This window comes from Notolabrus celidotus, chromosome 11, assembly GCF_009762535.1.
Source record: "Notolabrus celidotus isolate fNotCel1 chromosome 11, fNotCel1.pri, whole genome shotgun sequence".
Lineage (NCBI taxonomy): Eukaryota > Metazoa > Chordata > Actinopteri > Labriformes > Labridae > Notolabrus > Notolabrus celidotus.
In genome coordinates this window covers 13,162,043-13,188,044 of record NC_048282.1, presented here as the reverse complement: position 1 = coordinate 13,188,044, position 26,002 = coordinate 13,162,043, and the positions used below count along the sequence as shown (strand labels likewise).

At 38.5% G+C, this 26,002-nt stretch overlaps 1 protein-coding gene across 4 annotated transcripts; it reads left to right on the top strand.

Moving 5' to 3' along the window:
- Nucleotides 1-1,849: 1,849 nt before the first annotated feature.
- On the top strand, nt 1,850-25,516 carry gabrd (gamma-aminobutyric acid type A receptor subunit delta). 4 transcript variants are annotated; one of them, XM_034694784.1, is made up of 9 exons: nt 1,850-2,232; nt 16,311-16,426; nt 18,361-18,428; nt 19,042-19,262; nt 20,655-20,737; nt 21,167-21,304; nt 21,800-21,955; nt 23,748-23,782; nt 24,475-25,516. In XM_034694784.1, exons 1-9 carry the CDS (start codon nt 2,165-2,167, stop codon nt 24,796-24,798), a joined length of 1,209 nt encoding a protein of 402 aa, XP_034550675.1. In that variant the 5' UTR covers nt 1,850-2,164; the 3' UTR covers nt 24,799-25,516. The 4 variants fall into 4 exon arrangements, with proteins under 4 accessions (XP_034550675.1, XP_034550673.1, XP_034550676.1 ...); XM_034694782.1 differs by having other exon boundaries at nt 23,748-23,959; XM_034694785.1 differs by having other exon boundaries at nt 2,189-2,232; nt 16,311-16,338; nt 23,748-23,959.
- Nucleotides 25,517-26,002: the final 486 nt, after the last annotated feature.

The following is a 26,002-nucleotide window of genomic DNA, read 5'->3' as shown; positions in this document are numbered from 1 at the left end:
TTAGACAAAGATTTAATGTGTTGATCTAATGTTAGGATACATAATCAGAAGTCATTCAATTCAAAGTAGCAAAAGTGTCCCACGTTACCTGAATCATTTCTGTGGAGGGATATCAGTTCAACCACATTCAGCAGAAAATATCTCATTTGGTTCTGAGTGAATGGCAAATCTGTGAATTATGCAAAATCTTTTGTCAAGCATGCAAGATGCTGTATGGCTTTATCTGATCAACAGTGGAATAAGACATCTGAAGTGATCAGTATTGTGTTAGTAGAAAAAGGATTTACTATTAAGATTCTCTAATTTGTATCTAAAGCTTTCTTTTAATTCTGGTAAAGAGAAGCTTAGGAGAGGACAGAAAGAGGTGATTGCCCTACTGTGTAACACTCTGAAATCTTGTGATACAGGAATAGTTCTTATCACCATGGGAGACGGAATAAATAGAAGGCTATGAATGTGCATGTTTGTGAGAGAGTGAGTGTGATGAATGATGGTGGGAAGCATGAAGGACAAGCTAGATTAATGCGAAAGGAAAAAAGACAGAAAAAGGTATCTTAATATAAATAGGACTTGCAGGGCATTCCAGTTGGAAGGTTCAGTGGTAGTGAAAGACAGGTGTTTGAATCCACCAGCTCCATGTGAGTCTCTGACCCTCAGGTGGAAGCAAGGGCAGGTGCCAAGTTGTAACCATGGATTCGCTGATATGGCTTATAAAGCTGTATCTTGCACATCTGTACACTCATATAAAAGATGCATTTCTGTTGATTATAAACACACCAAAGATAGATAATAGTAAACTCAGTTAGCCAGCCTGCTGCTCAACTACCTGTTTATTCATCTTTGTGATTAATTCCAGGGAATTTCTATTATACTAAAATGCAAAATCCACTTAAATCCACTACTGTCACTGTCTTAATGCTCCAATAATGCATTGATTGTGGCAGTGCTCAGCAGTACAGATGTAAGCCTACATGGTATTTTTTGTTCCACTGATTTGATTGTTTGCAGGTTGTGTATGAAATGGTAACAGCTTAATATTCACAGTTGTTGCTATGCCAGTTTTTTTCAGAACATATCTGATGTGGAAAGACATTCAAATGAGGTCCCCATGTGCTTCAATATAACTTTTAGATCAAAAGTGGTTCTAATGTTCTATATTATATTTGATTCTCTATTTTTATCTCCTTGAATTATAATCTTTGGTCCCTGACATGGCAAATATTACAACCATGTGTCAGTTGTCATAAGACAGAATCTCACTGACATTGGCATTAGAACATATTTACTTATTATATTTTATAACCATCTGGGTTTGAGGTGTTGAGCTTACAGTGACAACTTGCTCTGATCATGCCACTCCAATATCTCACGTTTTCATATACCAGAATCCCATTATGTTCCAGAGTCCTTAACAACTTTCCAAAATATTTTTTTCAAAAATACATAGACCTAAACCTGAACTCACATAGATGCTATAAAATAAGGTGGACTTACTCTGACACATCAGTCCCCATTCACTTTGGGGTCCCTCAAATGATCCTGATACCCGTGTTGTTTGTCTTTTGGTCACATTAGTGATACATCTTTACTTGAGAACCATGTGTGTAATAACCTGAAATAGAGGATTCCAATGTGTCAACAATTACATAATATAATGAAGGGTATGTTCGTGACATGCCTCCCTGCCCCCCATCCCCCCACCCCCCGCCCTCCACGGCCAGATTGAATCTGACGTTTAGAGGCCATGCATGGGAGGGATCGTCAGATTAGTGAGCCCCCCTCCCTTCCTCTCTCCCTCCCTCCCTCCCTCCCTCTCTCCCTCCCTCCCTCTCTCCCTCTCTCCCTCCCTCTCTCTCTCTCTCAGCTCTGATGCTGGAGGACAGGCAACGGCGCAGCAGCATCGGTGGATCGGCTCGTGGGTTTACGGTCGGACAGATAATTTTCTCTTGGTGCGTTACCGGACACGGAGGAATTGGGTTACTGACCATGGGGTCATCGCCACCACGGTCCTCAGCATCTTCAGCGGTATCAGCGCCACACTTTACTGTCTTAACTGCAGCGCGAGATCACGACGACTAGAATAAAACTCTGGCATTTCGTCGATCATCACATCGGGGAACTTTCTTTCCCCTTTCTTTCTATCACTAATCACAAATCGTGAAGGATGGAGATTAAACAATTCCTGCTGTCGAGTGTTACTCTGCTCTTCATTGGAGGGGATATTTTTACCAGGTGAGATGAGCCTAGCTATTTACTTCTTGCAGGTGTCTTTTTTTTATGTCGCCCTTATTGCAGAGCGCTCCAGGGAACTACCAGAATATAGATATGACTATGATTTATCAAAAAAGTCAAATGTAAACACTTAAGGATGACAGTACTAGAGCATCTGACAGTCGAAGACCAACATCACCAAATGTACAGTATCACTTTAGACGATTGGTCTACATATTTCCAGTAATCCTGATCCTCGTGTTGATGCATTAGAGGTTTTCCCATAGATAAATGCAAAGTTAAGTGAATGTGTGCATTTTGGTGAAGCAGATCATATCACTCTTCAAGGCCTAGTAAATCCATGTTGCAATGGGATGGTGACATGACTTTGAACAGGCCTTTCTGTGAACACTCACATGCCTATTATACAAACAGAGCAGCACCTTTGATGCACACCATTTAGGAAGAGTTTCAACTTGGAGAGTTTAACAAATGGAAGACTTACTGTAAAATGTATCCTTGATTTCTGCCTTGGCTTCAACACATCCTGTTTCGTTGGAATTAGTAACTAAGCATGAACAGATATACAGCTTTGGAAAAAAAGTGACCTGATATTTAGTAAGTAATAGAAAAACTCAGTACTTATAGCTAAGAAAACCTCATGCCATGAAAGTGCAGTCCTGTCACATTGAAATTCAAAGCAGCATTAACTGCTGGCTGTCCTTATTATGCAGATAAATGACCTTCTTACACACATCTCTAAAATACCATCAGTGTACTTTGTGCCTGTATCAGCTGGCTGTATCAGGTGTGTGTTTAAAGGTTTCGATATTATATTTATGCTTTAAATAGTGGTCTACAGTAAACTACCCTCAGTGCAGTTGACATACCTCCATGCACTTGTTCCTACTGAGCCCTGGTTTCGCAAAGCCCACATGCTGGCAAGTGCCTCCACTGAAAAGGGCAAAGAGTGAAGCTGCTTAGGCTTTTGGGTAAATTTGGGCCAGTTGCTTCCATAGTCCCTCTTGTTTTTTTGCCAGCAGGGGGAGTAATGGCTATTGTAATTATGTTTTCCTCCCTGCAGTCACTTGTGTTGATATCATTTTGTTCACATTACAGAGAGGGAAGGCTTGTTTTCCCCATTCATCAGCCCTAATTCTTTCTCTTTTGGACTCAATCATGCATGCACCAGCCCATAGTTGTTTTACCCTCCGGAGGTTTAAAGTTGGAAACCTACGTCTTTTCCTTGCTCCCTCCAAACAAGATTACTCCACTGTTTCTGGATGTGGGGTCATTTTCATAGTATTTTTCTCGAGTTGAGGGTTCAGGCACCCTTCTCTTTAATTACACACACTAGTAATCTATGGTAATGTAATACATCCCCCCATTGCTCATATAGGTTTACTGTACAAGCAGCTTATTACAACTCATATGACGTAGTCCAAACAGAGGAGCTCCTGACACAGACTGTGCTGGAAGCATAGAATCAAGAAGGTTGGGGTGGTTGGGACATTACATCACTTGCATTATGTAACTTCCCTTCATAACTTACAGTTTTATGTAGCCAAATTATCTTAACCTAAACCATGAGTGTTTTCCCTAACCTCAAAAAGTATTTAAAAAAAAATAGTCGTGCAGTGTTAGCTTGTGACTCACTAGTTAGCACATGTTGATAACACATATTGATTTGGTGTAGGAACAAATGTTTCCAAAGCAAAAAGCAAACAATCAGTTATATTGCTTTCCCAGTGTACAAAGGCAAAAATATTAGGGAGATTGGCAACTTTTGGTGACATAACGTTTACTGTGAATGTGATGGCTTTATACAATCAAAGACCTAATCAACAACAACAGCAACAATAATGAGAAAAGCAGAATGTCTAGACCTTAAGGTCATTTATATATGACATTCAGATGACAAGCACTCATAGTTTGACTGATTTGTTCTAAATGAAGCCAGGATAAGAATATAAAGGAGATTTTCTCGTGGACCAGATCTGCCTACGGTCCATCTTCGATCCGCTGCGATCCGGCTCCCTGTTCTCTCATCCGTCAACAACCACTGGTTGTGTTTTCAGAATGGAGCACGGAGAAGGACAGCTGTAGCCATGTGACCAAAGTTTTCCCGCAATTACTAATTACTTTAATTACTGAATCATTGATTGTCCGACTCCTCTCCTCATCCATGTTATCTTTATGGGTCTCTGCAAACCTCTGACCAGAGACGCAGCCGGAATGCAGCAGAGCGGATCGAGTAGGAGTGAACACATTGACTAGAATTGAAACCTATCAACTCTGATGCCATGACGGATTGGAGATGGACCAGACACGGATCTGGTGGAATTTGGCCGTTAGACTCCTGGCACCCTGAGGCTAACTGGAGGCTCCTCTCCTCAGGGTCAGAGTCCCTGTTGCAGCGTTGTTAATACTCCAGTTCATCACTCTCTGATTCCAGCCTCCAGCTTCCCTGTTGCCTCTGCTTTGTCCCTGGCCTCATAACCTAGACCTCCTGATTGTCCCGTGATATTTGGAGGTGATAAACAATAACCCTCCTCAGTTTCTGCAAGCTCACACACAGGAAAAGTCTGCTAATAACTAGCTACTAGCTACACAGCAAACTTAGTAAACTAGCCAATAGCAGGTGTCATCAGAAGCATTCGGAAGTCCATCTGGAAATCATAAATGGTCAACCGATTTCAGGTTTCAATCAGAGAGCAGGTCAGCTGAAGGTGGATATGTGATGCAGATATCATGTTGCTTTTTTGTATATGATAAAATAATAATGTCATCCATTGTTCCACGCACATTACAATCTGATACACATGGTTAGGTCTTTCATTAACTCATGAAACCAAAAAAATACATTTGATTGTGCTATAGATTTCATAACATGACTGATATTCATTTTAAAAACATAATTGAATTAATATAAAAATAATATTATACAGCCTCTTTGGTGCAGATATCAGCCGATGCCGATTTCAACATGCCGTTAATTGGCCTAATCCATCAGCTCACTGATTACTCCGTCTATTTCTAGAAATAACTAAATTATTTATTTGACAAATGTCAATGATACGATCACCAATTTAGAATTAAACATGTTTCTGCCCACTAATTTAATGTTATTAGAATTAATTATAATTTGTTTATTCTCAGTAATCTTTACAGCTCTGCACCTGGGATAATTTATACAATTGTCTTTTGTCATACTTCATACTGTGTATGTTTTTAAATAACCTGGTGCAATTTTATCGCCGCAATGACTTACTTCACTATCTATTCATGAGATAGAAATTTACATTGTGTGTATATATCTGCAATCTTTGCTATATTTAATTTTTTACATTTTGTTTTACTTTATTTTACCTTAATTATTATTATTATTGTTATTATTATTATTATTATTATTATTATTATTATTATTATTATTATTATTATCATCATATTTTTAACTATGCAAGTACATTGTTGTATCCCCCTGTCCCGTGTTGTAAGCTGCTGGAAAATAAATATCTTATCTTATCTTTTAAAGGCTGATACCATTTCATTAATCAAATTCAGTCCCTTGATTCTCTCTGGCAAAGATATTAGCAAGCTCCTTTACGATGGTTGAATATGCTATGTATTTCTTTCGGATTTCTTTGTTTTCTGGGCTTGGTTTCCCATTTGATGGAAGTTTCTATTAGTGATTATCTTTTATTCCAGTAGGATTTTTGAATTTGCATTGTTTCTGAAGTTGTTGCATTCCTTCCCAAATGGAAAATGTTTTCGACAAATCAGTTCATTTGCCCATGTCAGCATAAAATATTATTAGAAAAGCACAATAAGAAATTTACAAATTAATATACAGTAAAGTTAACAAATTAGTTAACAGTAATATTGTAACCATTATTGACTTCATGACTTGAAATCCAAATAATTATTGTTCCTCTGCTAGTAGTGGTAAGCTTATAATGCTAATCTGCTACATAAAATGTGTTGAGTATTGTTGTACAGTATTGACAAATTACTTGGCTCTAGTTGCCTCAGATTCAACCACAGTTAAGGAAAGACTCTTCTTCACACATTGGATTTATTATTACAGAAACTAGGCCTCTATGAAATACAGATGTAAGAAAGTATGAGCATAGTTACAATAAATAATGCATTCTTTATAGTGTTCTATATGACAAAGTTATTAATCTTTTATGATAACAGTGGCATCGCTCTCTTGATAACAGAGAACATCATTTAGTCCAAGGGGCGGACTGAGTACTAAGTAAGGTATAATGTATGGTTAGCAGGTAGTTATGGGAATTACAACCCCATTAGGGTGGACAGTCTCACCTTGTCAAGATTCTATTTCCAATAACTACCTGCTAATCATACATTATGCCTATTATTACCTGGCTACTAACTTATAATACAAACATTTTGGCAAAAAAAAATGGATAAAAAGATTATTATTATTACTTTTAAATGATTAATGTATACAGTTTAAAAAAAAATGGTCCAAGTGATTCCGTGGCAGTTAGATAAGAATAAGAAGTTTGATTTTTATCTGCCTGTTGTGGTTGATTTAACATGAACTGTCCTCATTCAGCTCTCCTTCTTCTCTGAGCTCTGAGGTTCACACACCTTTAAGTGACACAAATGTCACAACTTTTAACCCTGCTGCTATCATCACCACCTCTCATGGTTTAAGTTTCTTTGTAGCTATTGGTAACCTAAAGTTGCTCTCATCTGCTCCGCTGCCGTTGCTAGTATTGCCGGACAGAATCCAATACGAAAATGTCCATAGCCTGCTGATTTAGCATGCTAACGGAAACTAGCGTTTAAGCCACATAGTTTTGATATGAATGGAAACTAACGGTTTTACCTCACCTTACGGTCTATGGTGTCAACAAGCAGAAGCAAAATGTGCCAGAAATCTTTTTGGCAGATTTATTTGACTTGAGATGTGATCAGTTTGTCTCTGGTGTTGCTCATATTAGTGAAAGTTAATAACTGTCATCTAGGGGTTGTTAAGGGGTGTTGACCCATCAGAATCAAGCATATTGCACAGCCAAAATATCAGTAAGAGAGCAGAGTAATAATTTGGATTCATAATTAAGGCTGGGACACTATTGATGTTTGCCTCTGATCCCACTAATGTTATGATAAAGCTACTGTGATAGATGTATTAGTGGTAGGCTACAGAGTGTGCTTTCATTTGCTTTCACTATTTTTAAATGGTTGAAACACAGTGTCTTCATGTCACTTCTTGTGTTGCATTTTGCTGCATCTACGAGGACGGGCTCCCTCTTTGAAATTCTCCGTTCACTGCTCCACCTTTCCTTTTCCATTTCACCCACTGATTATGCTGTTCTAAGTTAATCAAGAAATGGTGAGTAGATGGATGTTATGTACAACCATCACAAAGGATGCTATGTGACACGTGCTGAAAGCCACAAGTTAGCATGGTCACTCTCAACACCAAATTACGGGTTCCTATTAATCTGTCGTAATCCTGTCAGAATTCTGTATAACTGAGTCTGCAGTGGAAAATAGAATCTGACAGCCAACCATGCAACAAACATTTTGATGCTGCTTCCAGTTTTGATTCAGTCTTTAAAGCTCCCTATCTAGTCTAAATAAATGGAGTTAAATGCTGCTTCTGTTGCCAAAATGAGTGTGCTCTATTTCCTGACGGAAGCTGTAAAGGGGTCTATTTACACCCATGTTAGAATGCCCATCTTAACAGCAAAATTAAAATGTTTACAGCCTGGTTGATCTGAATAGCCCATTTCTTTATCCCTACATGTTGTACAGGGGGTGATTTTAGTAGTTAGAACTTGTACGCTTTGAAGATATTAGGCTGTCCCTCCAGGATTTCTCGGGATTTTTTTGTGATTGTTGCGGCCCAAAAAGCCTGAATTTGTGACAGCCTTTTGAAAAAATTGCTGTGAAAGTTGCGATTTTTTTTTTGTCTTTTTTCCCCCAATAACATCTCAGGGGCAAGTAAATATGCTAAATTACAGTTGTTTTTAGAAAGCATTCTTGATGTGGCCACTGACTATATTTTGATTCTCTTGATTCACAGAAAAATGCCATGAAAGGACTGTATTGCACATTTACGACGGTCCCTGAATGCACCTCGCAGCGACTGATGCACAGTCAGTTCACGCACTCTGAAATTAATCTGCATCTTTGATGACTAGGAGTTGATCAAAACTCACTAAATGTGTCTGATGTTTCACCAAACTGGATTAAATCAAGCTGTAGATGCCGAGCTTTTTACGGTAACCACGGCAACAAACATCAAATAGTAAACAGACGTCCCCCGGTTGTGTCTTTGTCACTAACGCACACCCGGGGTAAAAATCATCAATGAAGATGAGACAGATGCATGTAGGTGAGGAGAGCTGGTTCATAAAGCACACCTGCAGCAGGTAGAGACCAAGCTAACACTGAGCCCCTCAATCTATAAATAACAACGTTGTCATCGTCACGTGTCCTGCCTGCTGTCCCCTCTTTTCACCCGTTCTCTGTGCGTGTTTTGTTGTTGAAAAGTGCCGATCAAGTGAGGACTTACGCTTATGTTCCAGGGAAGTCAAGCTGATGACAAAACCGATGACGTGCAGGGGCTGAGATTGAGGTAATTGGTCAAATTTGCGGGAAAGTTGCGGTGATTGTAAAAAATTGCAGAGCCGCGAAAAAATCACGCTGATTGGTTGAATTTGCGTTGATAGTTGCGATCGCGAAATCGCAACTTCCTGGAGGGACTGATTAGGTTTTTGAGTTTTGTGTTTGTAATAGGCACAATTAGGGGCACATTGTAGCTGTAAGCTATTAAGGTAGCAATATCGAGACCACCATTGTTGGGGTTCATAACTCTTTCAGAAACCAATGGGTGATATCACTGAGACTACGCCCAAGTTTTACGGTCTAGCCTTGTGACTTCCAACCTCACACTTGGGGCCCGATCTACTAAAGGTTTGCGTGTATAAAAACATGTGCAAACTTGATACAGCGTGCAAAGCAGATGTACTAACTGCGAGCACCGGGGAATGCGTCTGTCAAATGAGCAAAATAGTACTCGCTATCCATTTAGCGTGTTTGCCTTCATGAATATGCAGAATACATGCAGATTATCAGAACGTGCAAAATACTGGGAGGAGGAGATGCAAATGTAATCATTTAGCACACGCAATGTGATTTATCAAACCTGAAGCAGATGGCAAGCTGTGTTTTTGCGTCTATATTTAGCACGTTTGAAAGGCAGGTGCAAACTGGCACAGCGTTACGCACACATGGCTGCGGTAACTGTAAAGCCCATCATAACATCGCTTTGCAACATACACATGCCCACAATAGCAGGGCTTACAAGCATTACCACATGTTTTACACACGGTCATGTCATTTTGAAGTTAATCAAATGGACATGAAGTCTAACAAACCAAGCGAACAACAAAACATTACGCTACCTGGCCCCTAAAACAACACAAATTCAAAGCATTTCAGCACCACGGATAGCGACCGCATCATTCTGATTTCAACTAATGAGAGCACAGTAGGTCACTGTATCAACAGCTATAAAGTTTAGTAAAATTGGCACAGCAGCCCACATGTTCACATACAAACAAAAAATCAAAATGAAGTACTCGGCCTACTCACCACTGTTTGGACGAGCCTTAAGCTCCGCGGAGTTGTCCACGATGCACTGTATGTCCATTTTCTTTGCTCTGTCATTCTCAATGGACAACATGGCAAGTCCACTCAGTCTCTCCTGTCCCACCGTGCTCATCAAGGGGTTTTTAATTAGTTTTAACTTGGAGAATGAGCGCTCAGAAGTTGCAACCATGACAGGAAGAGTCCATAATAAAAGCAGGGCGGTGCAAACCTCACTGAATGCAGAGGTTACTGCTGGGTGGTTGATAATGAGCATTTTTGCCAGATCCACAACAGACTTTTGCTTTTGTATCTGGTCCCTGAAAAGGGTTCTAAAAGAAAGCAGCTGGCCAGTGAAGCTGGGGGCGATGTCCCGACTGTGGTGCTTACTAAGCCGCCAGGCAGCTTGGTGTAACTCCTCATCTCGTGCTTGCAGCAGTGTGTTGGGGTGAACTGCCTCAAAAATGTTCACAGTTCCATTTAAGCAGGTGAATCTTTGGGACAGTTGCTTGGTGATGTTATCAAGACAGGCATCAAAAACGTTCACCCGAAACTTGCTCTCTACGTCAGTGAAGCAACTGTCTTCATCAAAGTGACGCCTAACCTTTCTGGCCCTGGTTGTTTCAAACTGCGATTCTAAACTCTCTCTAAACTCCATCATCACTCCATGGTGACAGACGGTAGCATGCGGAAAAATCCTCATTTAAGGGCGGTCCACACCATTTTTGCACTTGTTATCAATTGCTCACACAATCATAGTAGCTCACCCGCAAGACGCCCACTTATAGCACGTGCAAAATTATAATTTGCACACACAAATTAGCAGTCGTTCTTTGGGAACTTAGCAGATCATGCCCATAGTGTATTAAAGACAATGTCAGCAAAGAACAGGCTGTGCCATTGTTTTTTGTTTTACACAGCTTTATGTGCTGTGATAGAACAGACATGAGAAAGTACAGGCATTTTCAAAGAGACACCTACTGATGACTTATCGTTTCATATGGCGTCTACTGGCATTGTGCTTAACCTCTGTAAGTGACACTATGCTTTGTCCCCTTCCCTGCTATGAGTGAAGGGTCCTTTTACTCTGTGAAGTGTCTTAAGAATGGATCTAATTGATTTTAGTTATTTGCAGGTTCTCTGAGGCTTACTTGAGGGTATTTTACAAAAAGTGTAAAGAGTCCATGAGAATTCTGCATGCATGTCTGAAAGCATATTCTTCATAGAAAATGTGAAGACTGTTGATGCTGTTGAGTAAGCATTGTACTTTTACATAACCAAAAAGTCTAAATCTGTAGAGACTAGGGATGTTAACAATTAATTAGCCATCAATTAATTGATTGTTAAGAACTTACTCAAATATTTTTTTGTTTTTTTTCGATTTTGTATCATGTTGAACAAACGTCATGTGGTCTCACACTTCGTTCAGCTATCAGGGAGGGGTTTTAAGTTTAAAGCATGTTTTGATGTGAATCAGCTGACCGAAGGTGTTGCACACAGAGGCGAGATGCTCAGCTGGGGGCTGCGGTTGTGCGCCAGGTCTCCATGAATGCTTTTTTCCTCCTCCGCCAGACTGATAATGACCAGGTTGCGCTCCTGGATGACACCTGACCACGTTCATATGCTTTTTTTTCTCAATAAGAACGAGTAGACAGAAAACTGGACACTGTGAGTCGAAAATTTGTTTCTGTTCAGTTCTCTTGTTGCAGTAAATCCACATGTTGAAGTCTGAGCCATCACTAAGAGGTACTCTTACATCTTTATATGGAATTGTATCCCTTGAGTGAATTGATGGAATTTCATTGTACTTTTTCATTTTTTACAGATTTGGCAATAATTTGATACTAGTGTCTCAGACAGGAAGAAACCCTGACAGATGCATTAATATTTACATCTATTTTATAAGATGTGGTCTGAGATGTGAATTTGAGCCTTTGGTGAAAGATGGGTGGTCCATTTTGTCTGGACTTCAGTGGTTGTTTCACAATGGGAGTGCCGGAATAGAGCATTGCCTGGAATGACCACTGAGTCCTCTGAGTAATGGAACAGCTAACATTCAGACCAGGGCTTGGCTTCCCTTCGCTGTAGGTCAGTGCCTACGTTTTGTACTACAGTATATGTGAGCATCTACAGTTAGAAAGTGAACTCAAAAGAGAAGTGGTATGGGAAACAAGTTGGGTTCAGGTAAGAGATCCTCCTTGATATGGACCCCCTAGGTTGTTGTTTTTGTAATTGCATAGGTTCAAGAAAATCAAAATACAAAATACCCAGTTAAAGGGGTCTTTTTATACAGTACATAAAATGAAAGACCCAGTGAGAGATAAAATAAGGATAACATTATAATCATTGAAATTCAACTGGATTAATTATTGAAGGTTAGAATAAAATGTAATATTACTCTGTATAAGTAATTTAGCATGCAAAACATGGATAAATATTAATATCTGTCATGATTGAGACACCAGATTTATGTGTTTAATATTAATAATCAAAGACTGCCCAAGTACAAAGAGCACATAGCTATGTGCCATAAAAATAAGTAACAATGGCAAGGGAAACTTTTAACAGGCAGAAACCTTGAGCTCATGCACCAGACTCATGCTGTAAACAGCTGTCTGTTGCATCTGTTTCGGGCATAGAGAGTAGGATCGAGGTAAATGCAGAAAGAAAGAGGTGAACAAAGACACAGAGCAACAACACCAGATAATACAAACACATGTAATAACAAATGGCAGTTGAGTCATGGCTCTAAGTTAACATGAAAAGTTGTTAATGATATTGAAGTCCAATGATATTAACAGATGTAGCCGTCGGTGTCATGCAGGTCCATGACAGCAGACCACTGGTAGCATTAATGGTAAATGGACTGTGTTCATATAACGCTTTCTCTAGTCTTCAGACTTATTAAAACAATTTTACATTACATGTCACATTCTCCCATTCACTCCACATTCATACACTGTAGGCAGAGGCTACTATTTAAAGAACCCATCAGTATGAACTAATACCATTCACACACCAATAGCACAGCCACCAGGGGCAATTCAGGGTTAAGTGTGTTGCCCAAGGACACTTAAGCATTTGGACAGTGGGATCGAACCCCGGTCTTCTGATTGAGAGATAACTGACCTACCTCTGAGCCACAGTTGTCCCATAATAATTTATGAATTCACAGGGACAAGGCAAGGGAGCTTGTCACGTAGGTTGTCCTTGAAGGATATATGATTGGTAACAATTCATGGGACATGCAGATAAAAGTGAATTGAATGCATTATATGACATAAATGCATACAGATAGAGAGAGAGGGAAAAAAAAACTTGGCATGTAAGATGGGCTGATAGCAGCATAACTAGAGCTGGTCCAGGTCTAAGCCAGGCCAAACTATACTATTACTTCATAATAATAATTAGACTTCCAATTCTTTAATACCGGGTGCGTTTTGACAGCTGAATTTAAACTTTGGTGCATATGTGAACGTATTAGAGCTGTCAGACAGCCAATGTTAAGACTTGACCCGATTAATGTACCACAATTCCCAATTACAAGAGGCACTTTTTTTACTACTCACTGTGTGCAGCTCTCAGCCAACATAGACAGCTTAATGTTATGTCTAGATCTGTGGAATATGACCAGGGATGAAAAAAAGTACATACAGTTGATTTAAATATTCAAAGAGACTCTTCATGTTTTCATTTGTTATATTGTCTCTTGCCGTTCCTCCTACTCTGCTAATCTGGTAAAGAATGCTGCAGAAGCCCACAATTGTCAACAGAGCTGTCAATGAATCATCTATTTAACATCAAATAACTAATTAAAACTTAACTTGTTTGAAAAATGAACAATTTCAGAGTCATGTAGTTTAATTTCCCAGTTTGACCCATAGTCTCTGTTATAATGGGGAGATGGGCTTTAATGCCTTTACTGCAGCCTGTCACCAGGAACAGCTCAAAAAGTCCTGGCCTCACTCAGAATAGCTTTGTTCTGTTCATGATTTTATAAAGTCCATGCTCTCTGTCCTCTCATCTGCATACAACTGTTTTGGCATATGCACTTGAAACAACTGTTTGATTGAAATAAGAGATCCTTTTCTGATAAGACTAACACCCTGATACTTGTGTTACACCTAAAGAATCTCTGGACATGGCAAAAAAAGGTGTGTTCGAGCTCCTTCTGAATTTATAGCAGCTTACATAATTTAATCTAAGTAATCAATGATATCAGGCTGCAGGTATTACAGATATTTCTTCCAGTGTAACCTCTCATCTTATTTTTCTCTCTCACCTTGTCTCACTCTCTGTCTCTCTATGCACATGTTTTTGCACTTCAATCTAAATTATGGACTCATTCTAGTTTAAATTAGGTTACTTTCTAAGAAATTTTATTTTATTTGTGTATAAATTATGATTTACAGTAGATGGCATGCCACTTCTCCCTTTTCTAAACGTATAAAGCCAAGAAATCTTAATGATAAATAGTTTATGGACTTCTTATGGTAAAAGTAAAGAAAGAAGAAGACTGGGTAGACAGCAAGTCACGCAGCCAACAACAGTGTGTGTAAAAACCATCATGGTACAAGCTGGAGCTCTCACATGCCTCAGCTGTCATACAGCCAACATGCACTCAGTCTGAAACAGACCTCAAGTGTGTGCTGAACATCAAAAGAAGCCATAGATTTAAGGCTGCTGCTCATTGTCTTTCTTCTACAAGTCTTGTTCTTTCTTCATCTGTTTAATGTTTGCTCATAAACAGACGGGAGTAAATCCAGGAGAGATGTAAAATAGAAATTAAATGGAGAAGGACATACAATCACAATGATAGTCTTGGATGGAGAGGTGAGAACGTAGAAAGGGGCAAATGTTTGAAGAATCTCTTTGGAGAATGCAATAAATTGTTCAACATGTCTTTTTATAGCATACAGCTATTTTTTTATTCTCTTGGAGAGCTGCATGTGAGCCGTGTTTCTGTTTCTTTTTGCAGTCAAAGCAATGCTAAATTAGATCCGGATATCCAGAAATAACCACTTTTATGTCATTTGCAAACATCTATTTAAAGAGTCAAGAAAATATTAGAAGCTCTTAAGAGGACATTTTTTAAAATCATAAACTGTGACCTTTTTAAGAAGTTACATTTTCCTTATAGAAACGACTGACAAGAGAATGAGGGAGACAATATGTAGACAAACTCCTTCATTTTCATGATCTACTTGGTCACTAAAGATTTGAGATCACGATACTCTGCAGATGTAGGTCATACTAGAATAGTTCTTGGCACCTGGAACAACATACCTCTTTAAGGTAAACCCAGAGTATGAAAAGAGCAATAATCTCACATTAAACCCATCGTCTCTAAAAAGACACAAGTGCCTGAAAAATTATACACCACAGTATATTTACTAAACCTACACTATACTACACACTGTCTTATCTCCCTAAGAGAGAGGTCCTGCTTGACCTTGGTATGTTAATAGATTTCTTGAAGCAAAGCTCGATTTAGAATCTGCTAATTAGGGAGGAAATCCAGGAGTTGTTGGTAATTAATTCACTAAGTTCTACCATCCTAGTCTGACTTTGACTGTATGACTAAAAATACATCTCTCACTGTGGAATGAATTGAGTGAAAGAATGATGATGTCATGTCAGAAACACAATTTTTTGATTACAAATGAAAATATTTCTGTTCCCTGGATATTCTGTGTTTTATATTAATTTGATATTGAGGTCAGTTTTCCACGTAGCAGCAGATTAATGCTGTTTTCAAAGCAGCTTTATGTTACTGACTGGCTTTTCTTTCTCAAACAATATTTACACATTTAATCAACCAGATCAAACAATCAGCTTATTGACAGATTGACAGTGAATCCTTAATTTTGATATAGTTTATTTCTCATTCAAAAGTTAACTCTATCAGTTATGTTGAAGCTTTTGAATTCATTTGTTTGTCAATGCATGAATGAAACACTTCTGGAAAAAGCCCTGCCTTTAATTTGTGATGTGATTTACGACAGAGTATTATTGAGTGTTTTCTGCCATGATGGGGTAAAATAGATTTTAATAACAATCAAATCTGCAATGATCAGACTGCTGTGCATATCTGAATGATGTCTTTGTACCTGCATTGCATAACTGTTTCTGTTTTGCAATGCAGAACTGCCACCTGGTGGTGTCTGAGCTGAGTTTCTCATTTTGAATTCTGCGTTTAGGATTTAGGTAGTGGCTGACAGTATTTACTCTGGGCCCTATAATAGTCTTTCAGTACTGCAGGGGCCTCATGGAGTTCTTAAATACTAATATAAAGGTCATGTCTTTATGTTTTAACCCAGTCTTACTTCAGTTCAGCAGTTAAAGTGTCTTGGTTGTGTTTCCTCTGTGTGTTTCTAACTGTATTAGTTTTTGCTCTGCCAAGCTGTCTAGCAGACTAATGGAATAACAGGTGAAATCTTAAGGCTGTGTGTTGCTGTCTCCTTCAGGGCCATGCTGAGTGACATTGGGGACTATGTAGGTACCGACATTGAAATATCCTGGTTACCTAATCTGGATGATTTAATGAAGGGCTATGCCAGAAATTTTCGCCCTGGGATAGGAGGTGAGTATGAGATCTACAGCTTGTGGTGTTGGGTTGCATTTCATCCCATCACATTTACAGCCATCCTTAGCATTGACCTTTGAAAGTGAACACAACAAAGACCGAACATTTCATTTTCCAAACCCATCTCTCTGATAGGTGTCTTTGTTTTCTTGAATGACATTACATCAAAGCTTTATTTCCATTACATCAAATTTAGCTGTGACTCTTCAGTTCGATGAAGAACACACAAACACATTTGGCTTTGCTGAGAGGATTAGAGCATATGTGCCCTTCAAGGAAAAGAGGGAAAATGGGTAATGAAAGCAGAAAGCACTCCCCTGGAGAATCTGCTAAGAATGGCTGCAAGATGTGAAGAATCCAACAACCACAAAGATAGATTTCTCAATCTCACAGCTTAACTCAGATAAGACAAGGTGAAAATGAGGAGCTGAAACATCGCTTTCACCACATATCACTCTGTGCATTTCAGGTGAACACAAACCATCATATCACAACGTCATGTGGTGACTTAATTCTTGATGTTACATTATATCGACCACTGAGGAATCATGTCTTGTTTTTTGGAGTCATTCCCATCATTCAACTCATATCATTGAGCCCTAGTGTATGGATTTATGTATGTCATGAAAGTTAGACAGAAAAAACTATTCAGAAATATGTTCTGTATCTTGAAACCAAGATAACATTCACTAGTGTGACTTTCTGTTACATAAAAAATCTCACTAAGAAATCTTCTTTTTAATGATAATCCACACAAACAAGGTCATGAAGAACTGTAGTAACAGGGTGTACCAATTATTTTGGTTGAAAAAGTAAATCGATTATTATGTAACACAATTTTTTAAGGGCGGAGGGACACATGCATAGGAAAAGATAAGTAGTATAAGATTAAAGAAATCCATCTGACCCCACTCATTTTTTCCTGAACAAAAAAGGGATTTCAGAATCCAATAAAACTAAGTATATTATTAGGGTAAAATACTGTATATTGTAATCTTTTTGCAAATGCTTTTGTATTTCCAGATCAACAGATTTTTATTTAAAGTTTTATTCCTCTCAAAAAGACTTTCAAAAGTCTGCTCAGTAAAACTAAAATTAACCATTTACTGTAACTGATGGAAGAATAAATGAGATGAGTCGAGAGGGCAAAACATGAATGTAAACACTATTTGCAAAGTAAACTTTTTTAAACATTACAGTACTTAATTGATTTGCCAATGTTATTGTTTATGTGCTAGTAGAAATTTAATAAAACAAAATTACAAAACATTTCAATTAACATTATTGTGGTAAGATTCAAAACATCACATCTATTTGTAAAGGACGTACAGTTGTAAATAGTGCATCTGTCAGGAATGTGTTATTTAACTGATGAAAACCATGTAAAGCTTATTTCATCAGGTAACATATCTGTATGGCTGACTATGGCATACCATAAACAGCCATTTTAAATCTGGCAATAAAACATCCAATGTATTTCCAGTAGAATTTACTTAGAAAAGAGGATGGTGTTGAATGGGGGAATGCTACTGTATGATTCCTTAATGCTCAGTATAAATAATCTCCCTTCTTCATAAGTGAGATCCCTTGTAGTCTCTGCCCTTAGGACCCGATCACCAAGGTACACTCCATGCTAATCATATGACTGTTGAGTACAAATTCTGAAGTGTGTGTGCATATAAATGTTGGCAGCAGTCCATGAAAGCTCAGTGCAGTTTATGAATGCCCCCAGTTTGATGTGCCACTTAGCTTGGTTAAACTGGAGAATGCTTAATCTTTATGCACGGTAGGAGTGCTGGAGACGTGGGAGGATGGTAGGTGGGAGGAAAACAGAAGGATGATGGATTTATATCAAGCAGTGAAGCTGTGTGGGTGTATTTCATTCGTGGAGGGGTTGGGTTTGCCTTCTTTTCTCACTTCCTCCTTTGTAGGTCCACCCGTGAACGTGGCCATGGCTATTGAAGTGGCCAGCATTGACCACATTTCTGAAGCCAACATGGTAAAGTATGCTTTCACTTCTGTAGTGAGATTTTTTTTTTTTTTCATCCCTCAAACTCAGTATTGTGGCATTTCAAAGATTTGCATAATCCTGATTTTCCTGCAGGAGTATTTATAAGTACTCAGTGTTAACATATGAGACACATTGACTAAATTTGTTTCCTATTTTGATGGTTATGTTACATTTAGTACCATTTCTAGAATTCAAGTGGCCTTAAAAGGTCCCTGGTCCCAGACAAATACATCTTTTCATTATTTTTCAGGAAAAAAAAGATTGGTAATAGAAAGGCCCCCTGCTTGACTGATCCCCTGTGTAAAATAAAAATAAAATAAATATAGTAAAAGTAATACCTAATACAATACTAATGACAATGCTGGTCTACAGTAAATGATTTAATTGATTTCAAGTGTACAAATGTACTTGAAGTCAGTGTAAATGACCCCTTTTGAGAAATACAATGAATTCCACTTTTACTCACAGTCATCAGAGAATCACATGTAGAAAATAGTGCATAAAGCTGAGATGAGAAAACATTTCCAGCCACAAAAGATCCTCTCATTTTTACATGCTGAGTAGCATTCACATGTACCTGTATGTTTGTTGTTCCTGACAGGAATATACTATGACTGTGTTCCTGCGGCAGAGTTGGCATGATGACCGCCTATCTTACAATCACACCAACAAGACGCTCGGGTTGGATAGTCGATTCGTGGACAAGTTGTGGCTCCCTGACACTTTTATTGTCAATGCCAAATCTGCTTGGTTCCATGATGTCACTGTGGAGAACAAGTTGATCCGCTTGCAGCCAAATGGAGTCATTCTATACAGCAGCCGGTATGACCACAGGGAACCATTTTCTTTCTATGAAATGAAATGTAGGAAAACAGTATAAAAGAGTAAGTGTTTTGCAGTGTTGGCAAAGTTGAAGTATTACGCAGTTTTATTTGAAGTGTTTACAGGAGTTAAATTAATGAAAACATAGTGAGTGACACATGTGAACCAGAGCAAAATCTGCAGTATGTCAAAACTACCTGGATGTCATACTGATTTGGAAAATGTCTCAGTATGCATCGGACACGTCTCACTGGCGTACTGTTCCCCACAATGCATAGCGCTAACGTTCTGCTTCTTTTTTTTTCTGTATATGACGGGGGCACTCAGTGTTTAGGTTCTGTTAGAATTATTCAATTCAATATAAACCACCTCTTAACTTTTTAAATCATAAGTGATGCTAAAGAAGCAGTTTTGCTATCAGCTTGGCTGTTGTTTACTTCCAGCGATGCTTGGCCCAGCACACTGCATATCAGATCCAACAGAACAGTCCTACTACATAATACTTTCAAACGCAGTATGTAGTATGCAGTGTGTACTGGCATACTTTGTAGGTAGTATGTAGCAGGCGGTTTCGAAAACAGCCACTGTCTCAAGGTGCTTTCACACCTTGATCGTTCCAAAACATGGGGCGGTTTCCCCCTTGGCTTGAGTCCTTTATGATATATGTGAACACAGCAATCATACTCAATCATACAAAACAAGCAAGCTTAGATCACCTAGAAGAAGTGGTCTGGACTTGCTTCCAACCCTGGAGCGGTTTGTTTGCAGTGAGACTGGAATTTTGATTTCAATCAATAGAATAATAATAGTGATAGGCTGAAATTACTGATAGTCTCCATCCAATTAAACTTTAGTAGAAGAGCTATGTGTAGCAACATCAGAGGACTGGACTTCTGTGTTTTTGTGAGTAGTGTCCAACATTTGGAAAATATGCTCATCTGCCGAAATGTTGACGAGGCATTTGACCTCCTCCCTGCTCCACAGATTTTAGTTTCCAGTGCGGCCAGTACGTAAAGCATTTGTTTGCCTATGCTGTGGGAAAGGAGACTTTGATGGAAATACAGCCCTGCGATGGCTTTGTCTTTGGCCTGCTTTGCTGTATTGCAGTGTGAACACAAAATGACCCAAGGGAAAAATTCAACAATGGATTAAATTTTTTGTCTGAACTGAAACAAAGAAAATGAGTCATAGGTGTGAAAACACCCTACATGATATGCATCTTTGAAGGCAAAGTTCTCTTCTTTGACCTTACAGCCAGTCCAGATTCACTCATATAAGTCACTGACCCTGTAAATTAGTTAGTTTGGTAAACAGCAAGATACTGCCCCAGTAGGTAGAGATGAGGTTTGCATATTATTCTTTAAACTAATGGACTGTTTTCCCCCCCCTCAGAATCACTTCAACAGTGGCATGTGATATGGACCTGACAAAGTACCCCATGGATGAACAAGAATGTATGCTAGACCTGGAAAGCTGTAAGTTAGGCCTCGCAAACCTTCTTTTCTTATTCCACACTTTACCAAGGGACATTGTGCTGTCTCAGTTTCTCTTCATGTGTTCATAATAAATTAAAAAGACATTTAGGAAAGATTACTTTCTTTTTCTGGATTAGTATAATTCACTTTATTTGGTATCATGCTTTTTACTATTTGGCTTTGCTTATAATCTCACACTAATACTGTCTTCATCTGTAGCATAGAATTGTCCTACGACTGTGTCAAGCTAATATAAAAAAATTAATACTTTCACATTAGACATAAGCTTTATGAAAAACCCTTCATGAATTTATGCGGCATGAAAGTACAATTTTACGAGTTTCCTTCTTCCCTCAGTGCTACGACAAAACACCTACATGCCTAAACTTACTGCATATTAGGACTGGACTGACTTTTTTTTCTTCCTAGATGGTTACTCATCAGAGGACATTGTATATCACTGGTCTGAGAGTCAGAGACACATCCATGGCCTAGACAAATTGGAGCTCTCCCAGTTCACTATCACAGACTATCGTTTTGTCACTGAAATGTTGAACTTTAAATCTGGTGAGCATCCATATTGTTTGTTCTGTTGTCTCCAGTTGTCAAGTTAGTCCCAGCACCGTCAGTTTGAAAGCCTTATGCCTGATTCTTGATTTTTAAAAAATGCATTATCTAGAGTTTTGAGATTTTTTACTTAGTTTGCTTCTTACACTAAAGTCTGCAAATTCTTTTTGAAGCTTGTTTTTTTTCTTTATTTTTTGTGTTCTTACTTAAAGCTCTTCCGTGGTCATATTCTATGCATAAACAGAATAGATCAATTCAAACTCACTGCTGAGGCAAGCAAGAGATTTAGGATATGAGAAGAGTTGCAAATGAAGTAGAAAAACTAGTTTGTTATACTCTTTTGTGCATGCTGAAGCTCTGCCACTAAGGCTACACTGATCAGTCAGATATGCTGTTGAGTTGGTGTCTATGAAGGAAAACTAGACATTTTATAATATGTATAATTAGCTCTTTAACAAAGCAGATTTAACTCAGTGTTTGTTTTCTGTTTCCAAGCTGGAAGATTTCCCAGACTCAGTCTTCGCTTCGAACTGAGACGTAATCGAGGTGTCTACATCATCCAATCATATATGCCTTCAATTTTACTGGTTGCCATGTCTTGGGTGTCCTTTTGGATCAGTCAATCAGCAGTCCCTGCTCGTGTATCCTTAGGTTGGTATTGGCCTAATTTTAAACTTCTTAAATTATATTAAAATGGTAGCACTTGCGATGGATTTTATTTACATGCACAGTGTTCAACCACTTTGTAAAAGCTTAACATTTCCTTTTAGTGAGATGGTCAAGCTTCATTAGTCAGATACTGAACTTTTAGTTATCAGTCTGATGGTGTTGATTCCTGTGTGAAAGAACAATCAGTACCTACAGTTTAATTGTTTGTTGGGCATTATCAGAGGTTGGATTAGAATAAAGACCACATTTTTGACATCTCTTTCTGAAGAAGGTGCAAGTGAAAAGGGGAATTGAAGTCCAAAATATGAAAGAGTATGGCATTCATTATGAATTTTATGTCAATATTGGCACAAGACATTGATTTTTAGTTTATAGATGGGGAGATTGGGGCTAGACATCAGGACAGATTATTTTAAGTTTAACTGTCACCGAGGTAACAAATGGCAAAAAACATTAGCCAGCATAACTGGGATAATGATCCTCCTCATAATGATCCATCGGTGGCTTTAGAAAATTAATCATCCTGTCAATAGTATAAAGTATTCATATAGTATGTTATATAAATGTTCTATGACAAAAGAGATGAAAACACACCCTTAGATGACACATTTCTGAAAAGGCTTTCACAGCAGTAGCTCTCAGTATTCTACAGACATATTTCCGAAACATGACATATCCATATTCTACTTATTTGTTGCAGGGTCTATATGATAATACCGAAATTTTCCAATCAGTTGGTAATCTGACTAAAATTGATCGTTGCGTGTTGCTTTAAAAAATGTATTGAAGTACGTAGTTTTAAACACAGATATAAAGATTTTACTATTGACAAGACTGCCATCTAGTGACCACCAGATGAAACATCTCTTCTGCTTCACTGTTTTACAATTTTCAACCATCTTATTAACAGGATGAGTAGGTTTATTGAGTGTACTGTTGTGTGGGTCTTCTTGTTAAATAATTCGAGACATCTCAATGACAGGATTGAGGTCACAAAATTAATATAATAATGCACATACTGCATTTAGTATGTTATTTTTGTTTAGTTATTTTAATTTAATTGGGAGTTATTTATTTATTTATTTTTTAGATTAAATTAGGGCTTTCGGGTGTCACAACACTGCTATTGATAAGTTACAACATGAAAACTATGACTGTTGCAGGTAACTTGTCATAATAAAACGGAAAGCAACAGTATTTTGAAGTTGACCCAGCCTCCATAGCGGTTACATTCCCTATAAAATAAACTGTTAGTTGCTATCTGCAGTTCACTGTTACATTTTTCTCAACTGAATTGTCGTTTCAATGTATTTAACCTCAGTGGCGTAACCCAATAGATTTGAAGACTGACATATTAAGCCTGTAGGTGTTCCTTTTTGACATCCTCATGTTATTATTTTTTTTTAAGTAAGAAAGGGCTTTTTTTGGACAAGGAGTCAGATCTGGACATCATATAAACTTAAGAGTTATATAGACTATGCAGGGAATTCTGACTCAGGTTGTTGCCAATCTAACAAGCTGTCTATGGGGAGCACAGTTAATTGACACCTGCTAAAAAATGCTGACAAATAATTTGAGTGAATAAACTAAACTAACAGCCCTCTCTCATCCTCGAACCAAACCACTGCAGAGCCAATTTTACATCTAGCGATAAGAAATTGTGTTCTAGAATAAAGGGTTGGACCAGTGTCACCAACAATAAAACATTGCATCCAGCGTGGCTTCAAAGACACTGAACCCTAACCAATTTTACATGTCTGTGTTCTTACCACAGGGATCACGACTGTTCTAACAATGACCACGCTGATGGTAAGTGCCCGCTCCTCCCTGCCTCGAGCGTCAGCCATCAAGGCGTTAGACGTCTACTTTTGGATCTGTTATGTGTTTGTGTTCGCTGCTCTCATTGAGTATGCCTTTGCACACTACAATGCTGACTACAGACTCAAAGAGAAGGCCAAGGTGAAGGCCAACAAGCTCAGCTCTGAGGTGAGGAAATAACTCCCTTTATGGACTTCAATCGGCAGAAAAACTCATAGTCTACCATAAAGGGGCTATAGGAAGTGCATGAGGGTATAGACCTGGGCAAAAGTGTTGACATTCCACCTGCCTTCAGCAACATAACAATTTATATTTAACATTAAAATAAAGTACAAGATACTTTATGGAATACTACAACAACACAAAAATCACCCTCTTTCTACAAATCTTAAAACATCTAGGCTTGGGAGCTTTGTAATACTCTGTCAATCTTGACAATTTTCTGAATATCACAATGATTCAGATTTTTCAACTAGAACAATGGAAAGTACTTATATACTAATACTTATATAGTGTAAAAGCAGTAAAAGTAAAGCAGTTCAGAGTACAAAGTGATTGGACAGACAGGCTTACTGTCACTTCTGCCTGGTTTGTCAGATATTCTATGCTGAGTGACTCAAAAGTGCATTCTACTAGATAAAGCCTTTAAGATGCCTTACATTTCTCTCTCTGTCCCCCTGCAGTCTATTGTAAAGAACGGCAAACAGGCTATGGTTCTGTTTTCCTTGTCTGTTACTGGCATGAACCAGAGTGTGATGATCTCCAACCGTCCTGGACGGGCCCAGCACGCCAGCAGTGAAATTCCTGGAGAGGGCGGCAGTGAGGAGACTGAGCCGAGGAGGAGACGGTCTAAGCAGGCAGAGGAGACAAAGGATGAAAAGAAGTGCTGTTCCAAGTGTGTCTGCAAGCCCATTGATGCTGACACAATCGACATCTATGCCAGAGCTGTGTTCCCTTTTACTTTTGCTGTGGTGAACGTGATCTACTGGGTGGCCTACACCATGTGAAAGGAAACAGTGTGTCTGTGCGAATGGCTGCCATGTAGGGCTGTATATTGGACACTGCTGGAGCTGTGCAGCTACAATGCTGTCGGACTGATGCAGCTGAAATAAACTGTAGGCCTGTCAAAAATTACTATTTAGGACAGACAAGTGAACAAATAAAAAGAAGAAAATAATTAAAGTCTGTGAGTATGGACACTTGGTAATTAACAAAAGTAGTAATGAGTTTAAAAAGTGTAAAAAATACTTATTATATTTAAATTCAAACACTGATCCTGAAATGTTTGGTACGAAGGCAAAGGACAATGTTGCCTGTTACAAGTTCACATACTGTGCAGACAGTTCAGCCAGCAAGTTAGATTTCAGTATGTTATATAAACTCTACGAAAGACATAATGGCATATTATCTGACCTAAAGTTCCAACCTTAAGATGACATTTTTAAAGACAAATGCGTATTGTTCTTTAACTCTCTTGAAGACATAATCTGGAGTGAACTTGTAATGTTTGAAAGCATTACCCAGACTAGAGGATAACAAGATGAGGTGTACTCCTATTCTGCATGGCTCATGTCTCACCCACTTCCCCTGCCTTCATCACATCCTCTTCATCCTCCACCCTTTTAATTTCAATTTTTTTTATTTTATTAGGACACCTCTTGAAGTGTCTTATCTCCTTCTGCCAGTTCTGCCTGTTTCCTCGCCATTAAAGGACTTCCTCCAGTACATGTATGTGTCTGTATGTGTCATGAATTAAAAATATAAAGAATTCATGATTCTCTCTGTCAGATGGACGGATGCAAATTGTTCAATGCATGAACTTCTGAAGGTAAAATACAAGCTGTAGACGATCATTTTTACCAGAAGAGTCAAATTAGGCTCCAGTTTTAAAGATTGAAATATGTTACTTGACTATCCAGCTGTTGGAGGTCAATAACTGTACTCTTAAAAATTATGGTCTTGTCTGACCTTTGTCCAAACTGGGAATGTAATTAGTATACTAGGGAATTAGGACATTCTCTGTGTTAACAGCCATGACTACTACAAGATCTCTGTTTACTTTTTCACAGCGATTCTGACGTATTATGTTAAATTAAATCTGATACATGTTGCTGTTTATCATACAGCAATGTTTACAATGAAGAATAGAGAGGACACATCAGAGGAGATGAAACACACGGCCGATGTGTCGGGATCCCAGAAGTGCTATAA

Coding starts and splice junctions, on each gene's coding strand:
- gabrd (XM_034694782.1), top strand. CDS start 2,165: ATGGAGATTAAACAATTCCTGCTGTCGAGTGTTACTCTGCTCTTCATT. Junction 20,738..21,166: donor TATGCTAGACCTGGAAAGCT/GTAAGTTAGGCC, acceptor TTTTCTTCCTAG/ATGGTTACTCATCAGAGGAC. Junction 21,956..23,747: donor CCCTGCTCGTGTATCCTTAG/GTTGGTATTGGC, acceptor TTCTTACCACAG/GGATCACGACTGTTCTAACA.